General features: G+C 58.6%; 1 protein-coding gene across 1 annotated transcript in view; it reads right to left on the reverse strand.

The window, feature by feature from the left end:
• The window catches only part of LOC139275609 (coagulation factor X-like), a 103,937-nt gene that overhangs the window by 48,423 nt on the left and 38,376 nt on the right, over nucleotides 1–17,138 (reverse strand). The window contains exon 4 of the mRNA XM_070892779.1: nucleotides 3,372–3,485. Coding sequence (XP_070748880.1) covers nucleotides 3,372–3,485 — 114 coding nt within the window. The remainder of the gene's footprint in view (nucleotides 1–3,371; nucleotides 3,486–17,138) is intronic.

Here is a 17,138-nt window from a genome sequence, read left to right on the forward strand (position 1 = left end):
TACATCTGTGAATGCAGGACTCTAAGACCGCATCGATACTGGGCCACCACACGTGGGATCTGGCTATCGCTTTCATCATTACGATGCCTGGGTGTGTACTGTGGAGATCATTGATAAAGGTGTCTCTGCCCTTCTTGGGGACCACTACTCGATTGCCCCACAGAAGGCAGTCTGTCTGTATAGACATTTCATCTTTGTGCCGCTTGGACGGCTTTATCTCTTCCTGCATTTCCACTGGGACACTGGACCAGCTCCCGTGAGGCACACAGCTTTTGACTAGAGATAATAAGGGATCCTGGCTTGTCCAGGTTTTGATCTGCCGGGCAGTGACTGGTGATTGCTCACTCTCAAATGCTTCCATAACCATGGCTAAATCTGCGGGCTGCGCCATTTCCACCCCCGAGGTGAGCAATGGCAGCCGACTGAGAGCATCGGTGCAGTTTTCTGTGCCTGGCCTGTGGCGGATGGCATAGTTGTCTGCGGACAATGTGAGTGCCCATCTCTGGATGCACGCCAATGCATTGTTATTCATCCCTTTACTCTCGGAAAACGGATATTAGTGGTTTATGGTCAGTTTCCAATTCGAATTTTAGCCCAAACAGGTATTGATGCATTTTCTTTACCCCATAGACACATGCTAACACTTTTTTTCAATCGTGCTGTAGGCTCTCTCGGCCTTAGACAGACTCCTGGATGCATAAGCAACCGGTTGCAGTTTCCTGAAATCATTAGCTTGTTGCAATACACAACCGACGCCATATGACGACGCATCACATGCTAGTACCAAACGCTTACATGGATCATACAACACAAGCAATTTGTTTGAGCATAACAATTTTCTCGCTTTTACAAAGGCATTTTCTTGGCTTTTGCCCCAAACCCATTCACCCCCTTTTCGCAGTAAGACGTGCAGTGGTTCTAGCAGGGTGTTGAGAACCGGTAAGAAGTTACCAAAGTAGTTCAATGTCCCAGAAACGACTGCAGCTCCGTCACGTTCTGTGGCCTCGGTGAGTTCTCGATTGCCTCCGTCTTCACGTTGCTGGGCCTGATGCCGTCCGCCGCAATCCTCCTTCCCAAGAACGCCACTTCAGATGCCAGGAAAACGCACTTTGAGCATTTTAACCTGAGCCCCAAGCGGTTGAGTCGACTAAGAAACTCCTCCAGCTTCTGCAGGTGCTCGACTGTGTTCCGACCTGTGGTCGTCCTGGAAGAAGACCACGGTGTGCGGGACCGACTTCAGTAAACTTTCCATGTTTCTCTGGAATATCGCTGCCACTGATCGGATTCCAAACAGGCATCTGTTATAAACAAAAAGACCTTTGTGCGTGTTGATGCAGGTGAGGGCCTTCAATGATTCCTCCAATTCCTGCGTCATGTAGGCTGAAGTCAGATCCAGCTTTGTGAACTTCTTTCCTCCCACCAGCTTTGGAAAGAGGTTGCCGGCTTTTGGTAGTGGGTATTGGTCCTGCAGGGAGAAACGATTGATAGTTACTTTGTAATAGTCACAGATTCTGACAGTGCCGTCTCCCTTGAGGACTGAGACAATAGGACTGGTCCACTCGCTGAACCCGATCGGTGAAATGATACCCTCTCGTTGCAGCCGGTCTAGCTCGATCTCTACCCTATCTTTCATCATGTACGGTACTGCTCTCGCCTTGTGATGGATGGGTCGCGCCCCTGGAAGCACTTTTGCTTCTTGGAATTTCCCGATGCCTGGTTCGAACAGTGAAGAAATTTGCTTAAGACCTGGGCACACGAAGTATCGTCAGTGGACGATAGCGCTCGGACGTTGTCCCAGTTCCAGCATACCTTTCCCAGCCAGCTCCTGCCGAACAGCATGGGATCATCGCCCGGTACCACCCAGAGTGGTAGCTTGTGCACCGCTCCATCGTAGACCTTTACGGTAGCACTGCCGATTACAGGAATCAGTTCTTTAGTGTAAGCTCTTAGTTTCGTGCGAACTGGAGTTAAGACTGGCCTTGAGGCCTTGTTGCACCACAACCTTTCGAAAGTCTTTTTGCCCATGATGGACTGGACTGGCTCACGCCCATATCCAGCTCCATTGACACCGGAGTCCATTTAGTTCAACATTCAGCATTATCGGGGGACAATTTGTGGTGAATGTGTGCACCCCATGTACTTCTGCCTCTGCTATCTGAGGCGCTGGTTCGTAGTGATCCTCCGTGGATCTGTCTTCCTCTGCAACGTGGTGGTTTGCAGGTTTAACAGGTTTAACAGGCTTAGCAGCTCACCTGCACACTCGTTGGAGGTGTCCCACTGTTCTGCGGCCTTTGCAAACGTATCCTGTGAATCGGCATGAATGGAAACGATGATCACCCCCGCAGCGTCAACAAGGTGTTAATGACCTTGATGTTGGACTCTGAGACATCTGTGGACGTGTAGCTGCAGGTATGTGTGACCTGCCCTGTACGTTACGATTCGAAAACAACATCACTTGATTCACAGTACTTGTAGCAGCACTTGTGTGCTGAGAGATTTGCTTAGTATTGTCACTGGTGGCAATGAACGCCTGGTCTATCGCTATGGCCTTACTCAAGGTTGGGGTCTCTACAGTCAAAAGCTTGCGAAGTATGGTTTCGTGGCCAATGCCAAGTACGAAAAAGTCTCTGAGCATGTGCTCCAAATGTCCTTCAAATTCGCAATGTCCTGCAAGTGGTCTCAGCTCGGTGACATAACTCACCACTTCCTGGCCTTCAGACGTTTTGTAGGTGTAGAACCGGTACCTCGCCATCAGAACATTTTCCTTCGTGTTCAAATGCTCTCGGACCAGTGTGCACAAATCATCGTACGATTTCTCCGTGGGTTTCGCTGGAGTGAGCAGATTCTTCATGAGGCCATACGTTGGTGCCCCACAGACGGTGAGGAGGATCGCTCTACGTTTGGCAGTGCTCTCTTCCCCAGCTAGCTCGTTGGCCACGAAGTATTGCTCCACAAAAGTTTCCCAATCATCTCCCTCTGAAGATTTCTCCAGGATGCCCACTGTTCTCTGCATCTTTGGGTTCGCTATCTGTATCTCGTCGCCAGTTGTTGTGTATGGAGAAAGAGTCAGACTGAACACTGTGAGCTCAAAGTAAAGTGTGACCGTAGTCTTTTAATGCAGGTCTCTAGAGTGCCTCTCCAACCTGTGAAGCCTTCTTAAATACCTGTGCTCCCAAGGGATTATGAGGTCCCTTGGGACTCTGGGGAATGAGCCCTCTGGTGGCTGCATAGAGTAAATACAAGACCACATATATAACACACCCACCCCTCCACCCCACTACTCTGACCACGATCACACCCCTCCTCATTTACCTCATTCAACAAATCACTTTTCGGTTATCGATTGTGAACTATTCTCTCTTGGATCTTACCAATCTCACAGTTGATGCCTTTATAACCTTCCAAGCAGAGACACTCATACCGATTGATGCCGTCGCGGCATTTGCCATTATTTCTGCAAGGGCTGGATTCACACTGATCCCCATCTGCAAGTGAAGAGAGTGACATTAATCTGAAATACCTTAGTGAAATTCATCTCTGGGCCTATCAGAGATTACTTCAGGCAGGGCGTGATTTCTAATTATCATTCTACAATAGAATAAGAGCATAAGGAACTCCCAATATTAACACAGTTATATAATGTATGCAGCGGTGAGTATGCTCACAGGTTGGTAGAGCTGTTGCATTGTGAGTGGCTTAGCCAATCATGTGATGTTCACAAGGCTCAATAAAACCCCAACCAGTTGGGTTCGGGGCATCCAGGATGAGGCAGGTGTTTGTGAGCCTGGTGGATGAACTGGTAATGTGTAGTGTGATTGTTAAACCTTTGCTAATAAACCAACTAGTCCTTAATAGCAATGTGTTGCTATGAATTCTTAAGCAAAGAACCCATGAAGCAAATACATTACAAGTTGTAAAGCTAGAAACAAATTTTTCTTTTACGAACAATGAACCTGCTTTAGGATTGGTGCCTGCAAAATTGCATTGTGACATCTATCTGTTTGACTGACCAATCCCTACACGATGGGTATCTGATCAGTGCTAGAGTGAGACATGTTGTCGCCAGTGGTAATAATAGGGGCCAATGTGGTGCGACCCCGTGCCGCAGTATAATCTCATATCCAGCCGGTGGCCTACCTCAAATGGCGGAAGCACTCCTCGTCATTTGTTACTCATTGAAACTAATGGACTGAAAATCACAGGCAGCGCAGTCACAACTGGTCGATCAACCAGCTGCTGCATGTGAGGTCCACCGGTGGAGCAGGGTCTGCGTATCAGATCCACCGGTGGAGCAGGGTCTGCGTATCAGATCCACCGGTGGAGCAGGGTCTGCGTATCAGATCCACCGGTGGAGCAGGGTCTGCGTATCAGATCCACCGGTGGAGCAGGGTCTGCGTATCAGATCCACCGGTGGAGCAGGGTCTGCGTATCAGATCCACCGGTGGAGCAGGGTCTGCGTATCAGATGCATGGTACCCAAGTTCAACACCCACAGTGTGGAATAAGTGGCTCAATTAACCATCAAATGACATGATCAAACTGATACGCTTTGATCTGTACTGAACAGTACAATATCCCATCTGACCCGTAATACACAGTCTGATTTCCAATTGTTGCACTTTGACCTTAACGCACTCTAATGTGAGAGTAGATGGAGAGAGGGGGAGAGTAGAGGGGGAGTGGAGAGAGGGAGCGGAGAGACTGGACGGAGAGAGGGAGCAGAGAGAGTGGACGGAGAGAGGGAACGGAGAGTGTGGACAGAGAGAGGGAACAGAGAGGGAGCAGAGAGAGAGGACAGAGAGAGGGAGAGGAGAGAGTGGATGGAGAGAAAGAACGGAGAGTGTGGACGGAGAGAGGGAACGGAGAGTGTGGACAGAGAGAGGGAGTGGAGAGAGTGGACGGAGAGAGGGAGCGGAGAGTGTGGATGGAGAGAGGGAACGGAGAGTGTGGACGGAGAGAGGGAGCAGAGAGAGAGAGCAGAGAGAGTGTATGGAGAGAGTGGACGGAAAGATGGAGAAGAGAGAGTGGACGGAGAGAGGGAGCGGACAAAGGGAGCGGAGAGTGTGGACGGAGAGTGTGGATGGAGAGAGGGAGCACAGAGAGGGAGTGCAAAGAGGGAGTGGAGAGAGGGAGAGGAGAGAGGGAGCAGAGAGAGGGAGCACAGAGAGAGTGGATGGAGAGAGGGAGAAGAGTGAGTGGATGGAGAGAGGGAGTGGACAAAGGGAGCGGAGAGTGTGGATGGAGAGAGGGAGTGGAGAGAGGGAGCAGAGAGAGGGAGCGGAGAGAGTGGACGGAGGGAGGGAGCGGAGAGCGGGAGCAGAGAGAGGGAGCGGAGAGAGTGGATGGAGAGAGGAAGAGAGAATGGACGGAGAGAGGGAGTAGACAAAGGGAGCGGAGAGAGGGAGTGGAGAGAGTGGACGGAGAGAGGGAGCGGAGAGAGTGGACGGAGAGAGGGAGAAAAGATAGTGGACGGAGAGAGGGAGCGGACAAAGGGAGCGGAGAGAGGGAGCGGAGAGTTTGGACGGAGAGAGGGAGCGGAGAGAGGGAGCGCAGAGAGGGAGCGCAGAGAGGGAGCAGAGCAAGGGAGAGGAGAGAGGGAGCGGAGAGAGGGAGCGGAGAGAGGGAGCGGAGAGAGGGAGAGGAGAGAAGGAGCAGAGAGAGGGAGAGGAGAGAGGGAGCGGAAAGAGGGAGCGGAGAGAGGGAGCAGAGAGAGGGAGAGGAGAGAGGGAGCAGAGAGAGGGAGCGGAGAGAGGGAGAAGTGATAGTGGATGGAGAGAGGGAGTGGACAAAGGGAGCGGAGAGAGGGAGCTTAAAGTGTGGACGGAGAGAGGGAGTAGAGAGAGGGAGTAGAGAGAGGGAGCGGAGAGAGGGAGCGCAGAGAGGGAGCAGAGCAAGGGAGAGGAGAGAGAGAGCACAGAGAGGGAGCAGAGAGAGGGAGCAGAGAGAGGGAGCGGGGAGAGGAGCGGAGATGGGTGCAGAGAGAGGGTGCAGAGAGAGGGTGCGGAGAGAGGGAGAGGAGAGAGGGAGAGGAGAGAGGGAGAGAAGAGAGGGAGAGGGGAGAGAAAGCAGAGAGAGGGAGAGGAGAGAGGCAGCGGGGAGAGCGAGCGGAGAGAGGGTGCAGAGAGAGGGAGAGGAAAGAGGGAGAGGAGAGAGGGAGAGGAGAGAGCGTGCAGAGAGAGGGAGAGGAGAGAGGGAGCGGGAGCGGAGAGAGGGAGAGGAGAGGAGGCAGAGAGAGGGGGAGGAGAGAGGGAGCAGAGAGAGGGAGAGGAGAGAGGGAGCAGAAAGAGGGAGAGGAGAGAGGGAGAGGAGAGAGGGAGAGGGGAGAGGCAGCGGAGAAAGAGTGCAGAGAATGGGAGAGGAGAGAGGGAGAGGAGAGAGGGAGACGAGAGAGGGAGCGGGGAGAGGGAGCGGAGAGAGGGTGCAGAGAGAGGGAGAGGAGAGAGGGAGCAGAGAGAGGGAGAGGGGAGCGGAGAGAGGGAGAGGAGAGAGGGAGCGGAGGAGAGAGGGAGCGGAGAGAGGGAGCAGAGAGAGGGAGCGGAGAGAGGGAGCAGAGAGAGGGAGCAGAGAGAGGGAGCAGAGAGAGGGAACAGAGAGAGGGAGAGGAGAGAGGGAGCGGAGAGAGGGTGCAGAGAGAGGGTGCAGAGAGAGGGAGAGGAGAGAGGGAGAGGGAGAGGAGAGATGGAGCAGAGGGAGGGAACAGAGAGAGGGAGAGGAGAGAGGGTGAAGAGAGAGGGTGCAGAGAGAGGGAGAGGAGAGAGGGAGAGGGAGAGGAGAGAGGGAGAGGGAGAGGAGAGAGGGAGCAGAGGGAGGGAACAGAGAGAGGGAGAGGAGAGAGGCAGCGGAGAGAGGGTGCAGAGAGAGGGAGAGGAGAGAGGGAGAGGAGAGAGGGAGAGGAGAGAGGGTGCAGAGAGAGGGAGAGAAGAGAGGGAGAGGAGAGCGGGAGAGGAGAGATCGAGCAGAGAGCAGGAGCGGGGAGAGGGAGCGGAGAGAGAGAGAGGAGAGAGGGTGCAGAGAGAGGGAGAGGAGAGAGGGATGAGCGGGAGAGGAGAGAGAGAGCGGAGAGAGGGAGAGGAGAGAGGGAGCGGAGAGAGGGTGCGGGAGAGGAGAGCGGGAGAGAGGGTGCGGGAGAGGAGAGCGGGAGAGGAGAGAGAGAGCGGAGAGAGGGAGAGGAGAGAGAGAGGGAGAGCAGAGAGAGAGCGGAGAGAGGGAGCAGAGAGAGGGAGCAGAGAGAGGGTGCAGAGAGAGGGAGAGGGAGAGGAGAGCGGGAGAGGAGAGAGAGAGCGGAGAGAGGGAGAGGAGAAAGGGAGAGCAGAGAGGGAGCGGCGAGAGGGAGCGGAGAGAGGGAGAGGAGAGAGGGAGCAGAAAGAGAGAGGGAGAGGAGCGAGGGAGCGGAGAGAGGGAGCGGAGAGAGGGAGCGCAGAGAGGGAGCGCAGAGAGGGAGCGCAGAGAGGGAGCAGAGCAAGGGAGAGGAGAGAGGGAGGGGAGAGATGAAGCGGAGAGAGGGAGCAGAGAGAGGGAGAGGAGAGAGGGAGCAGAGAGAGGGAGAGGAGAGAGGGAGCGGAAAGAGGGAGCGGAGAGAAGGAGAGGAGAGAGGGAGCAGAAAGAGGGAGCGGAGAGAGGGAGCAGAGAGAGGGAGCGGAGAGAGGGAGAAGTGATAGTGGATGGAGAGAGGGAGCGGACAAAGGGAGCGGAGAGAGGGAGCTTAAAGTGTGGACGGAGAGAGGGAGCAGAGCAAGGGAGAGGAGAGAGGGAGCGGAGAGAGGGAGCGGAGAGAGGGAGCAGAGAGAGGGAGAGGAGAGAAGGAGCAGAGAGAGGGAGAGGAGAGAGGGAGCGGAAAGAGGGAGCGGAGAGAGGGAGCAGAGAGAGGGAGAGGAGAGAGGGAGCAGAGAGAGGGAGCGGAGAGAGGGAGAAGTGATAGTGGATGGAGAGAGGGAGTGGACAAAGGGAGCGGAGAGAGGGAGCTTAAAGTGTGGACGGAGAGAGGGAGTAGAGAGAGGGAGTAGAGAGAGGGAGCGGAGAGAGGGAGCGCAGAGAGGGAGCAGAGCAAGGGAGAGGAGAGAGAGAGCACAGAGAGGGAGCAGAGAGAGGGAGCAGAGAGAGGGAGCGGGGAGAGGAGCGGAGATGGGTGCAGAGAGAGGGTGCAGAGAGAGGGTGCGGAGAGAGGGAGAGGAGAGAGGGAGAGAAGAGAGGGAGAGGGGAGAGAAAGCAGAGAGAGGGAGAGGAGAGAGGCAGCGGGGAGAGCGAGCGGAGAGAGGGTGCAGAGAGAGGGAGAGGAAAGAGGGAGAGGAGAGAGGGAGAGGAGAGAGCGAGCAGAGAGAGGGAGAGGAGAGAGGGAGCGGGAGCGGAGAGAGGGAGAGGAGAGGAGGCAGAGAGAGGGGGAGGAGAGAGGGAGCAGAGAGAGGGAGAGGAGAGAGGGAGCAGAAAGAGGGAGAGGAGAGAGGGAGAGGAGAGAGGGAGAGGGGAGAGGCAGCGGAGAAAGAGTGCAGAGAATGGGAGAGGAGAGAGGGAGAGGAGAGAGGGAGACGAGAGAGGGAGCGGGGAGAGGGAGCGGAGAGAGGGTGCAGAGAGAGGGAGAGGAGAGAGGGAGCAGAGAGAGGGAGAGGGGAGCGGAGAGAGGGAGAGGAGAGAGGGAGCGGAGGAGAGAGGGAGCGGAGAGAGGGAGCAGAGAGAGGGAGCGGAGAGAGGGAGCAGAGAGAGGGAGCAGAGAGAGGGAACAGAGAGAGGGAGAGGAGAGAGGGAGCGGTGAGAGGGTGCAGAGAGAGGGTGCAGAGAGAGGGAGAGGAGAGAGGGAGAGGGAGAGGAGAGAGGGAGCAGAGGGAGGGAACAGAGAGAGGGAGAGGAGAGAGGGTGCAGAGAGAGGGTGCAGAGAGAGGGAGAGGAGAGAGGGAGAGGGAGAGGAGAGAGGGAGCAGAGGGAGGGAACAGAGAGAGGGAGAGGAGAGAGGCAGCGGAGAGAGGGTGCAGAGAGAGGGAGAGGAGAGAGGGAGAGGAGAGAGGGAGAGGAGAGAGGGTGCAGAGAGAGGGAGAGAAGAGAGGGAGAGGAGAGCGGGAGAGGAGAGATCGAGCAGAGAGCAGGAGCGGGGAGAGGGAGCGGAGAGAGAGAGAGGAGAGAGGGTGCAGAGAGAGGGAGAGGAGAGAGGGATGAGCGGGAGAGGAGAGAGAGAGCGGAGAGAGGGAGAGGAGAGAGGGAGCGGAGAGAGGGTGCGGGAGAGGAGAGCGGGAGAGAGGGTGCGGGAGAGGAGAGCGGGAGAGGAGAGAGAGAGCGGAGAGAGGGAGAGAAGAGAGAGAGGGAGAGCAGAGAGGGAGCGGAGAGAGGGAGCAGAGAGAGGGAGCGGAGAGAGGGTGCAGAGAGAGGGAGAGGGAGAGGAGAGCGGGAGAGGAGAGAGAGAGCGGAGAGAGGGAGAGGAGAAAGGGAGAGCAGAGAGGGAGCGGCGAGAGGGAGCGGAGAGAGGGAGAGGAGAGAGGGAGCAGAAAGAGAGAGGGAGAGGAGCGAGGGAGCGGAGAGAGGGAGCGGAGAGAGGGAGCGCAGAGAGGGAGCGCAGAGAGGGAGCAGAGCAAGGGAGAGGAGAGAGGGAGGGGAGAGATGAAGCGGAGAGAGGGAGCAGAGAGAGGGAGAGGAGAGAGGGAGCAGAGAGAGGGAGAGGAGAGAGGGAGCGGAAAGAGGGAGCGGAGAGAGGGAGAGGAGAGAGGGAGCAGAAAGAGGGAGCGGAGAGAGGGAGCAGAGAGAGGGAGCGGAGAGAGGGAGAAGTGATAGTGGATGGAGAGAGGGAGCGGACAAAGGGAGCGGAGAGAGGGAGCTTAAAGTGTGGACGGAGAGAGGGAGTAGAGAGAGGGAGTAGAGAGAGGGAGCGGAGAGAGGGAGCGCAGAGAGGGAGCAGAGCAAGGGAGAGGAGAGAGGGAGCACAGAGAGGGAGCAGAGAGAGGGAGCAGAGAGAGGGAGCGGGGAGAGGAGCGGAGATGGGTGCAGAGAGAGGGTGCAGAGAGAGGGTGCGGAGAGAGGGAGAGGAGAGAGGGAGAGAAGAGAGGGAGAGGGGAGAGAAAGCAGAGAGAGGGAGAGGAGAGAGTCAGCGGGGAGAGCGAGCGGAGAGAGGGTGCAGAGAGAGGGAGAGGAAAGAGGGAGAGGAGAGAGGGAGAGGAGAGAGCGAGCAGAGAGAGGGAGAGGAGAGAGGGAGCGGGAGCGGAGAGAGGGAGAGGAGAGGGTGCAGAGAGAGGGAGAGGAGAGAGGGAGCAGAGAGAGGGAGAGGAGAGAGGGAGCGGAAAGAGGGAGAGGAGAGAGGGAGAGGAGAGAGGGAGAGGGGAGAGGCAGCGGAGAGAGAGTGCAGAGAATGGGAGAGGAGAGAGGGAGAGGAGAGAGGGAGAGGAGAGAGGGAACGGGGAGAGGGAGAGGAGAGAGGGTGCAGAGAGAGGGAGAGGAGAGAGGGAGCAGAGAGAGGGAGAGGGGAGCGGAGAGAGGGAGAGGAGAGAGGGAGCGGAAAGAGGGAGCGGAGGAGAGAGGGAGCGGAGAGAGGGAGCAGAGAGAGGGAGCGGAGAGAGGGAGCAGAGAGAGGGAGCAGAGAGAGGGAACAGAGAGAGGGAGAGGAAAGAGGGAGCGGAGAGAGGGTGCAGAGAGAGGGAGAGGAGAGAGGGAGAGGGAGAGGAGAGAAGGAGCAGAGGAGGGAACAGAGAGAGGGAGAGGAGAGAGGGAGTGGGGAGAGGGAGCGGAGAGAGGGTGCAGAGAGAGGGTGCAGAGAGAGGGAGAGGAGAGAGGGAGAGGGAGAGGAGAGAGGGAGAGGAGAGAGGGAGAGGAGAGAGGCAGCGGAGAGAGGGTGCAGAGAGAGGGAGAGGAGAGAGGGAGAGGAGAGAGGGAGAGGAGAGAGGGTGCAGAGAGAGGGAGAGAAGAGAGGGAGAGGAGAGCGGGAGAGGAGAGATCGAGCAGAGAGCAGGAGCGGGGAGAGGGAGCGGAGAGAGAGAGAGGAGAGAGGGTGCAGAGAGAGGGAGAGGAGAGAGGGATGAGCGGGAGAGGAGAGAGAGAGCAGAGAGAGGGAGAGGAGAGAGGGAGCGGAGAGAGGGTGCGGGAGAGGAGCGGGAGAGAGGGTGCGGGAGAGGAGAGAGAGAGCGGAGAGAGGGAGAGGAGAGAGAGAGAGGGAGAGCAGAGAGGGAGCGGAGAGAGGGAGTGGAGAGAGGGTGCAGAGAGAGGGAGAGGGAGAGGAGAGCGGGAGAGGAGAGAGAGAGCGGAGAGAGGGAGAGGAGAAAGGGAGAGCAGAGAGGGAGCGGCGAGAGGGAGCGGAGAGAGGGAGAGGAGAGAGGGAGCAGAGAGAGAGAGGAGCGGAGAGAGGGAGCGGAGAGAGGAGCAGAGAGAGGGAGAGGAGAGAGGGAGCGGAGAGAGGGAGAGGAGAGAGGGAGAGGAAAGAGGGAGCAGAGAGAGGGAGAGGAGAGAGGGAGCAGAGAGAGGAGAGAGGAGAGAGGGAGCGGAAAGAGGGAGCGGAGAGAGGGAGCAGAGAGAGGGAGCGGAGAGAGGGAGCGGAGAAAGGGAGCGGAGAGAGGGAGAGGAGAGAGGGAGCAGAGAGAGGGAGAGGAGAGAGGGAGCGGAAAGAGGGAGCGGAGAGAGGGAGCAGAGAGAGGGAGAGGAGAGAGGGAGCAGAAAGAGGGAGCGGAGAGAGGGAGCGGAGAGAGGGAGAAGTGATAGTGGATGGAGAGAGGGAGCGGACAAAGGGAGCGGAGAGAGGGAGCTTATAGTGTGGACGGAGAGAGGGAGTAGAGAGAGGGAGCGGAGAGAGGGAGTGCAGAGAGGGAGCGCAGAGAGGGAGCAGAGCAAGGGAGAGGAGAGAGGGAGCACAGAGAGGGAGTAGAGAGAGGGAGCAGAGAGAGGGAGCGGGGAGAGGAGCGGAGAGAGGGAGCAGAGAGAAGGAGAGGAGCGAGGGAGCAGAGAGAGGGAGCAGAGAGAGGGAGCGGAGAGAGAGAGCGGAGAGAGGGAGCAGAGAGGGGGAGAGGAGAAAGGGAGCAGAGAGAGGAAGAGGGAGCAGAGAGAGGGAGAGGAGAGATGGAGAGGAGAGAGGGAGCAGAGAGAGGGAGACAAGAGAGGCAGCAGAGAGAGGGAGCGGAGAGAGGGAGCGGAGAGAGGGAGCAGAGAGAGGGAGAGGAGAGGGGGAGCAGAGAGAGGGAGCGGAGAGAGTGGACGGAGGGAGGGAGCGGAGAGCTGGAGCAGAGAGAGGGAGCGGAGAGAATGGATGGAGAGAGGGAGAAGAGAGAGTGGACGGAGAGAGGGAGCCGACAAAGGGAGCAGAGAGAGCGAGCGGAGAGAGTGAATTGAGAGAGGGAGCGGAGAGAGTGGATTGAGAGAGGGAGCGGAGAGTGGATGGAGAGAGGGAGCGGAGAGAGTGGATGGAGTGAGGGAGCGGTGAGAGGGAGCGGAGTGAGGGAGCGGAGAGAGGGAGCGGAGAGAGGGAGCAGAGAGAGGGAGAGGAGAGGGGGAGCAGAGAGAGGGAGCGGAGAGAATGGACGGAGGGAGGGAGCGGAGAGCTGGAGCAGAGAGAGGGAGCGGAGAGAGTGGATGGAGAGAGGGAGAAGAGAGAGTGGACGGAGAGAGGGAGCCGACAAAGGGAGCGGAGAGAGCGAGCGGAGAGAGTGAATTGAGAGAGGGAGCGGAGAGAGGGAGAGGAGAGAGGGAGAGCAGAGAGGGAGCGGAGAGAGGGAGCGGAGAGAGGGTGCGGGAGAGGAGAGCGGGAGAGGAGAGAGAGAGCGGAGAGAGGGAGAGGAGAGCAGAGAGGGAGAGGAGAGAGGGAGAGGAGAGAGGGAGCAGAAAGAGGGAGCGGAGAGAGGGAGCAGAGAGAGGGAGCGGAGAGAGGGAGAAGTGATAGTGGATGGAGAGAGGGAGCGGACAAAGGGAGCGGAGAGAGGGAGCTTAAAGTGTGGACGGAGAGAGGGAGTAGAGAGAGGGAGCGGAGAGAGGGAGTGCAGAGAGGGAGCGCAGAGAGGGAGCAGAGCAAGGGAGAGGAGAGAGGGAGCACAGAGAGGGAGCAGAGAGAGGGAGCAGAGAGAGGGAGCGGGGAGAGGAGCGGAGAGAGGGAGCAGAGAGAAGGAGAGGAGCGAGGGAGCGGAGAGAGGGAGCAGAGAGAGGGAGCGGAGAGAGAGAGCGGAGAGAGGGAGCAGAGAGAGGGAGGGGAGAAAGGGAGCAGAGAGAGGGAGAGGGAGCAGAGAGAAGGAGAGGAGCGAGGGAGCGGAGAGAGGGAGCAGAGAGAGGGAGCGGAGAGAGAGAGCGGAGAGAGGGAGCAGAGAGAGGGAGAGGAGAAAGGGAGCAGAGAGAGGGAGAGGGAGCAGAGAGAGGGAGAGGAGAGATGGAGAGGAGAGAGGGAGCAGAGAGAGGGAGACGAGAGAGGCAGCAGAGAGAGGGAGCGGAGAGAGGGAGCGGAGAGAGGGAGCAGAAAGAGAGAGAGGAGAGGGGGAGCAGAGAGAGGGAGCGGAGAGAGTGGACGGAGGGAGGGAGCGGAGAGCTGGAGCAGAGAGAGGGAGCGGAGAGAGTGGACGGAGAGAGGGAGAAGAGAGAGCGGACGGAGAGAGGGAGCCGATAAAGGGAGCGGAGAGAGCGAGCGGAGAGAGTGAATTGAGAGAGGGAGTGGAGAGAGTGGATTGAGAGAGGGAGCGGAGAGTGGATGGAGAGAGGGAGCGGAGAAGGTGGATGGAGAGAGGGAGCGGAGAAGGTGGATGGAGTGAGGGAGCGGTGAGAGGGAGCGGAGTGAGGGAGCGGAGAGAGGGAGCGGAGAGAGGGAGCAGAGAGAGGGAACAGAGAGAGGGAACAGAGAGAGGGAGAGGAGAGAGGGAGCGGGGAGAGGGAGCGGAGAGAGGGTGCAGAGAGAGGGTGCAGAAAGAGGGAGAGGAGAAAGGGAGAGTGGGAGGAGAGAGGGAGCAGAGAGAGGAAACAGAGAGAGGGAACACAGCAAGGGAGAGGAGAGAGCGAGCGGGGAGAGGGAGCGGAGAGAGGGTGCACAGAGAGTGTGCAGAGAGAGGGAGAGGAGAGAGGGAGAGGGAGAGGTGAGAGGGAGAGGAGAGAGGGAGAGGAGAGAGGGTGCGGAGAGAGAGTGCAGAGAGAGAGAGAGGAGAGAGGGAGCGGAAAGAGGGAGCGGAGGAGAGAGGGAGCGGAGAGAGGGAGCAGAGAGAGGGAGCGGAGAGCGGGAGCAGAGAGAGGGAGCAGAGAGAGGGAGCAGAGAGAGGGAACAGAGAGAGGGAGAGGAGAGAGGGAGAGGGAGAGGAGAGAGGGAGCAGAGGGAGGGAACATAGAGAGGGAGAGGAGAGAGGGAGTGGGGAGAGGGAGCGGAGAGAGGGTGGAGAGAGAGGGTGCAGAGAGAGGGAGAGGAGAGAGGGAGAGGGAGAGGAGAGAGGGAGAGGAGAGAGGCAGCGGAGAGAGGGTGCAGAGGGAGGGAGAGGAGAGAGGGAGAGGAGAGAGGGTGCAGAGAGAGGGAGAGAAGAGAGGGAGAGGAGAGCGTGAGAGGAGAGATCGAGCAGAGAGCGGGAGCGTGGAGAGGGAGCGGAGAGAGAGAGAGGAGAGAGTGTGCAGAGAGAGGGAGAGGAGAGAGGGATGAGCGGGTGAGGAGAGAGAGAGCGGAGAGAGGGAGAGGAGAGAGGGAGAGCAGAGAGGGAGCGGAGAGAATGAGCGGAGAGAGGGTGCGGGAGAGGAGAGCGGGAGAGGAGAGAGAGAGCGGAGAGAGGGAGAGGAGAGCAGAGAGGGAGAGGAGAGAGGGAGAGGAGAGAGGGAGCGGAAAGAGGGAGCGGAGAGAGGGAGCGGAGAGAGGGAGAGGAGAGAGGGAGCAGAAAGAGGGAGCGGAGAGAGGGAGCAGAGAGAGGGAGCGGAGAGAGGGAGAAGTGATAGTGGATGGAGAGAGGGAGCGGACAAAGGGAGCGGAGAGAGGGAGCTTAAAGTGTGGACGGAGAGAGGGAGTAGAGAGAGGGAGCGGAGAGAGGGAGTGCAGAGAGGGAGCGCAGAGAGCGAGCAGAGCAAGGGAGAGGAGAGAGGGAGCACAGAGAGGGAGCAGAGAGAGGGAGCAGAGAGAGGGAGCAGGGAGAGGAGCGGAGATGGGTGCAGAGAGAGGGTGCAGAGAGAGGGTGCGGAGAGAGGGAGAGGAGAGAAGGAGAAAAGAGAGGGAGAGGGGAGAGAAAGCAGAGAGAGGGAGAGGAGAGAGACAGCGGGGAGAGCGAGCGGAGAGAGGGTGCAGAGAGAGGGAGAGGAAAGAGGGAGAGGAGAGAGGGAGAGGAGAGAGTGAGCAGAGAGAGGGAGAGGAGAGAGGGAGAGGAGAGCGGGAGAGGAGAGATCGAGCAGAGAGCGGGAGCGGGGAGAGGGAGCGGAGAGAGAGAGAGGAGAGAGGGAGCGGAAAGAGGGAGCGGAGGAGAGAGGGAGCGGAGAGAGGGAGCAGAGAGAGGGTGCGGGAGAGGAGAGCGGGAGAGGAGAGAGAGAGCGGAGAGAGGGAGAGGAGAGCAGAGAGGGAGAGGAGAGAGGGAGAGGAGAGAGGGAGCAGAAAGAGGGAGCGGAGAGAGGGAGCAGAGAGAGGGAGCGGAGAGAGGGAGAAGTGATAGTGGATGGAGAGAGGGAGCGGACAAAGGGAGCGGAGAGAGGGAATTTAAAGTGTGGACGGAGAGAGGGAGTAGAGAGAGGGAGCGGAGAGAGGGAGTGCAGAGAGGGAGCGCAGAGAGGGAGCAGAGCAAGGGAGAGGAGAGAGGGAGCACAGAGAGGGAGCAGAGAGAGGGAGCAGAGAGAGGGAGCGGGGAGAGGAGCGGAGAGAGGGAGCAGAGAGAAGGAGAGGAGCGAGGGAGCGGAGAGAGGGAGCAGAGAGAGGGAGCGGAGAGAGAGAGCGGAGAGAGGGAGCAGAGAGAGGGAGAGGAGAAAGGGAGCAGAGAGCGGGAGAGGGAGCAGAGAGAGGGAGAGGAGAGATGGAGAGGAGAGAGGGAGCGGAGAGAGGGAGACGAGAGAGGCAGCAGAAAGAGGGAGCGGAGAGAGGGAGCGGAGAGAGGGAGCAGAGAGAGGGAGAGGAGAGGGGGAGCAGAGAGAGGGAGTGGAGAGAGTGGACGGAGGGAGGGAGCGGAGAGCTGGAGCAGAGAGAGGGAGCGGAGAGAGTGGATGGAGAGAGGGAGAAGAGAGAGTGGACGGAGAGAGGGAGCCGATAAAGGGAGCGGAGAGAGCGAGCGAAGAGAGTGAATTGAGAGAGGGAGCGGAGAGAGTGGATTGAGAGAGGGAGCGGAGAGTGGATGGAGAGAGGGAGCGGAGAGAGTGGATGGAGTGAGGGAGCGGTGAGAGGGAGCGGAGTGAGGGAGCGGAGAGAGGGAGCGGAGAGAGGGAGCAGAGAGAGGGAACAGAGAGAGGGAACAGAGAGAGGGAGAGGAGAGAGGGAGCGGGGAGAGGGAGCGGAGAGAGGGTGCAGAGAGAGGGTGCAGAAAGAGGGAGAGGAGAGAGGGAGAGTGGGAGGAGAGAGGGAGCAGAGAGAGGAAACAGAGAGAGGGAACACAGCAAGGGAGAGGAGAGAGCGAGCGGGGAGAGGGAGCGGAGAGAGGGTGCACAGAGAGGGTGCAGAGAGAGGGAGAGGAGAGAGGGAGAGGGAGAGGTGAGAGGGAGAGGAGAGAGGGTGCAGAGAGAGTGTGCAGAGAGAGAGAGAGGAGAGAGGGAGCGGAAAGAGGGAGCGGAGGAGAGAGGGAGCGGAGAGAGGGAGCAGAGAGAGGGAGCGGAGAGCGGGAGCAGAGAAAGGGAGCAGAGAGAGGGAGCAGAGAGAGGGAACATGGAGAGGGAGAGGAGAGAGGGAGTGGGGAGAGGGAGCGGAGAGAGGGTGGAGAGAGAGGGTGCAGAGAGAGGGAGAGGAGAGAGGGAGAGGGAGAGGGAGAGGAGAGAGGGAGAGGAGAGAGGGAGAGGAGAGAGGGAGAGGAGAGAGGCAGCGGAGAGAGGGTGCAGAGGGAGGGAGAGGAGAGAGGGAGAGGAGAGAGGGAGAGGAGAGAGGGTGCAGAGAGAGGGAGAGAAGAGAGGGAGAGGAGAGTGGGAGAGGAGAGATCGAGCAGAGAGCGGGAGCGGGGAGAGGGAGCGGAGAGAGAGAGAGGAGAGAGTGTGCAGAGAGAGGGAGAGGAGAGAGGGATGAGCGGGTGAGGAGAGAGAGAGCGGAGAGAGGGAGAGGAGAGAGGGAGAGCAGAG

This window comes from Pristiophorus japonicus, chromosome 11 (assembly GCF_044704955.1).
Source record: "Pristiophorus japonicus isolate sPriJap1 chromosome 11, sPriJap1.hap1, whole genome shotgun sequence".
Classification (NCBI taxonomy): Eukaryota; Metazoa; Chordata; class Chondrichthyes; family Pristiophoridae; genus Pristiophorus; species Pristiophorus japonicus.